The 5,681-nt window shown below is 44.7% G+C and overlaps 1 protein-coding gene across 1 annotated transcript in view; it reads left to right on the top strand.

The window, feature by feature from the left end:
* ABCA1 (ATP-binding cassette, sub-family A (ABC1), member 1) overlaps nt 1-5,681 on the top strand; it is a 75,610-nt gene that overhangs the window by 9,310 nt on the left and 60,619 nt on the right. Inside the window, exons 4-5 of the mRNA XM_010016127.1 lie at nt 5-113; nt 995-1,116. Of these exons, the coding sequence (XP_010014429.1) occupies nt 5-113; nt 995-1,116 (231 nt within the window). The remainder of the gene's footprint in view (nt 1-4; nt 114-994; nt 1,117-5,681) is intronic.

Raw genomic sequence — 5,681 nt, 5'->3', positions numbered from 1 at the left:
GCAGGAACCTTGCCATGGATACAGGGGATCATCTGCAATGCCAACAACCCTTGTTTCCGCTACCCGACTCCTGGGGAATCTCCTGGTGTTGTTGGGAACTTCAATGCCTCCATGTGAGTCTGCCTGCTTTTTCCTCACCTCTGTTCTTGGAGGAACATGTAGAGAAGCCAGCTAGCTGTGTAACCTTACACAATCAAGGGTTTTGCTGTTCCTGTTGCCACTGAGGTACCAAGCTTGCTACCAAGTTCAGGGGGGCTTAGCTAGGGGCTGGTATGTGTGCAGTGTCCCTGGGTCCAAGCAGTTGAAGCTCTTGGTGAATGAAAAGCTCCGTCTTACCTCTGGGTAAGCACTAAGTCCATTCTCTTATCAGTTGCTTGGAATTTGGCCCATAAAAAGGCAAGACACAAACTCTTTTTTCAGAGGGCCTCTTTCCTTGGTTAATGAGCCTCTGAGATGGACAGTGTAGAGCAAGGCTGTTAAAGAGCAAGTCAGGGAGATACTCCCTGACATTTGTCACTTATTGCTGGCTAATGTGTTTCAGAACGCTTAATTTATGGGCAGCTTCCTTACACCCTGCCTGGCTTGCTGCGCTCATACTGCTAGGCCAGCTAGGCTTAATGCGGAGTAAAATGTGTCTGCAACTTGTAGGAGCATTTGAAAGGAGCAAGGACATACTTAAATTACTGTGCTTCTAAGAGGAAGCAGTTTACAAGCAGCAGGAGCCCCCCTCCATCCGCATCTTAAGTAAATGCTTTCAAATGCATGGAGGTTTTCCCGATGTAACTTTATTTGACCTTGCATTAGCAGCCATCTTTTACTGGGCTCCTTTGATTGTCTGGGGGTGGTCATTGGAGAAAGGGCTTATTGTACTGGAGAGGGCAGTGGTATAACTGGCAGGGAGTGCAGTTTGGAATTGGGAGGTGAAACTGTATCTATGGATGCTGGCTCACAGAGCTGGTGACTTCTGGTTGTTTTTGTGTTTTCCCGTCACCAGTGTTTCCCGCCTGTTCTCAGATGCCAAGAGGTTACTTTTGTACAGCCAACAGGATACGAGCATACGGGATGTCCAGAAGGTCCTGGGAAAACTGCGCAAGTTGGGAAATTCCTCTGGCACAGGTAATGGCATGACAGAAAGAGACGCCTACATCTGGCATTTCTGTTCTGGTTAATTCTGCATGTGTGTAAACTTCTGAAATGTACCGCAATGGGAACATGCACGGTTTACAGCTCACAAAAACCTTTCCAGTCCTGCAGAAGTACCTTAAGCATCTCTTGTGTCAGAGCTTTGTGTGACCTTTAGCTTCTTCAGCAGAAGAGGGACGGTCTGTAATGCCAAGAATAGCAGCTCTTTTGGATGTGGAATTAACATCTTCAGCTTACTGAAGTCAGTTAAAATGCTGCCTTTCCCAAAGGAGTCCAAGCAGCATGTCTTTTTGGAAAACACTAGTTATTTTGCGATTTTTGGCAGTGAAGCGCCCAGTGCAATATAGTTACAATGTAGTGCTCTACCCACTGAGCTCCAGAGAGAAGTGTGCTAGAAGAACACAGATGCTGAAGAGCTGATACTGGCCTCCAGTTTACAAACTCAGAGCTGATAATTGTAAGAGAATTAAGTCTCTATTTCATTTTTTTTTTTTTTTTTTCCCCCCGCTGTATGACTATTTGTTGTAGGATGCTTCAAATCTCTGCTATGGTCTGGCAGGATTTTGAGTGGCAGGGTCCAGAAGAAATTATTTTGTCTTTGGGGCTCACACAGCTCCATTTGCCATAAGAAATGAGAATCCTCCCAGTTTTAGCTTCCGCGGGAAGGTCTGGTGTGCCTTCCTGTCTCGTGCAGATGAATAAGTGACTGGGTGAGATCACTCAGGAAGCTTGCAGCAGAGCTGGGACATGAAGCAGCTCTGCCAAGTCTCAGGAAATGTGGCAGTTCCCATGTTATTGCTGTGTCTCTCTGACATGGCAACTTATTAAGAGTTTTTTGGGGTACTCTTTTCTGAAACGTTATTTCTCTTGGCTGCTGTGTTAGTGCTGCATGTATCCACTGGAAATGATGGAAAGTAACGGTTTAGAAAGAAGTGCATCAGAGAAAGAGATGGGAACACAGCCATCAAGTGTCCTCACCTACAGTCTCTATGCAGGCACATAGAGTCTCTATCCAGGCACATGGAGCTCTTTGAATGTAGTGGTACTTTAGCATTTTGTGAAAGCTGTCCCTGGCTTTGTGGTTTTCCGAGCTCTCTTCATTTGGGCATGGCTTAGGCAGGCTCCAGGAAGAAAAATATCTGACCTGGTGTAATGTGAATAGTTTAATGTCTGATGTGCCCTGAGCATGCTTTTAAAGCAGAGATAGTAAGTTTTTACATCCTTTCTTGTGCTGCTCAGTACATCGCAGGTCACTTTGAAATAATCTGTATTGCTAGTGTTACGTTGGCAGATGTTTGCTGGCTGTATGCACAGACAGAAATTGTGCAAGGGATTTGGCTTGGATATATAACCTTTCTCTCTTCAGAGCTGTGCAGAATCCTGATGTGATCAGATCTGCAGGTCTACTGACTTTTGAGCATAAGCTTATATTTTCACTTACACATAAGTTACCCTCTTCTTTGCTGGGCTAAATACCCATTATGCTGGGTTCCCCTTGTTTAAGTGGCATCATCATGCTTTTACCTAAATATGCAGCAGTTTAAAGGGGAGCACATGCAGAACAAACACTTTGCACAGAAATAGATGCATAATGAACACAGCCAAAGTGAGCTAAGATTACTATTTCCCAAAGAGAGGTTTAATGCTGTTTTTTCATGGAGATCTTAGTTTGTCAGAATTACATATACTTTTGTTACTGGATTTTATACTTCATGACTGCAGTAATACCTGCTAGTGAACTCTTCCAAAGAGAGTAGATACTGGTGTTTTATATTGAAAAGTGCATTGAACATCAGGCATGGGTATTTACAAGAAAACATATTGAAGCCATAAACTGAAACTCTAATTGCGGGGAAGGTTTGAGGGGGAGGAGTGATTCCGAGAAGCATCTTGCATAAAGAGTATTGTACAAGTTGAAAGTCAGAAGGCTCATATTTCTCTATACTATAAAGACTAGCAGACTGGCTGCAAAAATATGCCTCAGACTCAGTCATCAAAGATTGTATTTGTATAATAAAACATTTCAAATGTGTAATAAAAAAAATCATATCTCTCCATTAGGATGACAGAGTGCCCATTGTTGGTAAGGCTTATAGAGAACAAAGCCTGTTTGTCCTTTTCATGATAATGCTCATTTACACAAAGCCTTCATCTTTGAGGGTCCTTGCTGCCCACTACTTGGCTGCTGATTCATTCTCTGACAGCATGCATAAAGCAGCATCTTCTGTTCTTACAAGTACTTGTGTATTTGTGCTTAGCAGTGCTTAATTCCTGTGCAAGGAAAGGAACTACATGTCAGGCCTTCAGCTATTGTGGACAGTGGGGTTTGAGAGATGCTTAAACGCTTTCCTTTCAGGGGCATTTTGTCCAGTGGCTGGAAACGTAAGATGACAGTAGGAGTAGATGTCAGGTATAAGCACACCTCCAAATCCAAAAGCACTGCCTTTATACATGTATTTCGCCAATTAGCAGGAAGGCTGAATACCTTATGAGCTAATAATTGGAAACATTTGTAATACCACCTCTGGCCCAGCTCTGGCCTGGACCTGAAGCCATGTGGTCCAGACAGATGCAGCTTTGCAGCTCATGTTTCCCTGTATGTTTTATGCTCCCTGTTTGTGGAGTCTCTGCATACCCTTATGCTGGTGTGATGTCCTGCTCCCATGTTTGCTTCCCATGGCTGCCTCCTGGCTTTGAAACAGGCTTCAGGACATGATCTTCCACTAGCACACAAATGGCAGCTGTGGTATAGATTTTGTTCTAATGCTAGTCATGCAAAGCGTGCATGTCTGTATTTAGTTTCAGATGTTTGAATCTACCAAAATCATTTCATTTCAAGCTTGTTTAAAACAACCCTCATAAACCAGTGTTCAAGGTGTGACAGTTAATATTGCTTGATTTGAAATTAGGCATACGCTGAACCCTGGGGAAGGGAGACGTGTGGAAGATAGCAGGGTGCTTACACAGGTGCCTGCGAGTCAGTGTCTTGGTTAAAAACGAGTTAGGACACCCAGGTTTTGTTAAGGCAGTGTTGTGCACTCACACTGACAGGCTTTATGTCTCAGTCACCTTTTGATGAGATGAGAGGTAGCTGCTCATAACAAGATTGTCCAGGAGCTTGAGGAGTGACTCCTGTTCTCTGCTGCTCTGAGCTCCAGAACATCTCTCTGGCAGAGAGACAGGAATGTGTTACCAGAAGGGAACAGCCCACCTTTGCTTCATCTGGCACGTTTTCTGGCCAGGATCAAGTACTAACCAATGGTGCAAGGGAGTTCAGCACAGGCAGCTATCACGCTGTATGGGTGCTGCTGTCCTGTGGCCACGTTCAGCAAGCCCTGAGCAGTGAAATCTACGTGCAGGCACACGCATACCTTAACATAATCAATTTTGCAGGCAGGTGCCAGCTGCCCTCTCCTTCCCAACACTTGTTACATCTCTGTCCAGCGATGTCACCAAGGTCTTCAACACTCATGATAAGGCAGAGTACAAATCAGAACAGAGAGTCAAAGGCCTTGGTGACGGCACTTCCAAGAGCATGACATGGCTGCTGGGATTGTCACCTGCAGTAGGTTTGGGTCACTGCTTGCAGGCACTGGATTTGCAACCAGCCTCAATGCCACTTCGGCAGGAGACAGTATTTGCAAGAAATAAGCTTTCCTTCTGTTTTGAAAGGTGGTGATACAGCTTGCTGTTGGCTGTGGCACGCTATTTTTCTTCCTTTTCTCTACAGGGCTTCCCAATACTTTGTTCTGCAGTGCCATGGAGTAATAAATCAACAGGTCAAAATTAAAGCCACCTTCTTTGGTTGTTGCTAACAGTTTGGCTTATCAGCCAGTCTAGCTGGTATTTACTTCATTGCTCTTAGTTTTCAGTGATCCCAAAGGGCATGTTTCTATTTTTCTTGAAACCAATCCAACTAAACAAAAATGGAGCAATGAAGTAGGCAGAGGGAAACAAACAGCACCTAAAATTGCATCAGTTTTCAGGCTATTGTTGCACATGTTCTGCTTTTCCCAGTTGTTTGCTGGCTTAGTATTGCTTGTGGTTTAGGAGAAATTCTGGCTGTGTAGTATTCTCTGCTGATGTTGCACCCTGCTGTACAGATAAAAGTTGGGATTGAAGGAGTTTGCAGCCTCTCTGGTCAGTGCTAATAGTGCTACTTTTATTTAACACATAAGGATGATGGAGGGCTTAGGCTGAAGAGCAGCCTTTGGAGAGGCTTTCTGGTGTCACGTGTGCTGCTGCGTGATTAGCAGGGTGCTCAGAAGAACAGGATATTTCACCTAGATGACCTTAAGGTGATAGCTGACTCCCTCCTCAGTGTCTTCTTCCTAACAAAAATGACTCCACACCCTCAAGCCAAACATTCAGATGGATGGTTATACCTGCCCACCTCTCCCTAATTAAGGTGGCTTCCTCCCTGACTTGCCTGGGGAAGAATCCTAGCAAAAACCAGCCAGGCCAGAACGAGGACAAACAAAACCATATGTACAGCTGGCCTTCACCCCCGGAAACACCTGCAAACACCAGGGACGGCA

This window comes from Nestor notabilis, unplaced genomic scaffold (genome assembly GCF_000696875.1).
Source record: "Nestor notabilis isolate BGI_N333 unplaced genomic scaffold, ASM69687v1 scaffold14470, whole genome shotgun sequence".
Taxonomy (NCBI): domain Eukaryota; kingdom Metazoa; phylum Chordata; class Aves; order Psittaciformes; family Psittacidae; genus Nestor; species Nestor notabilis.
This window is presented reverse-complemented; position numbering and strand designations above follow the sequence as displayed.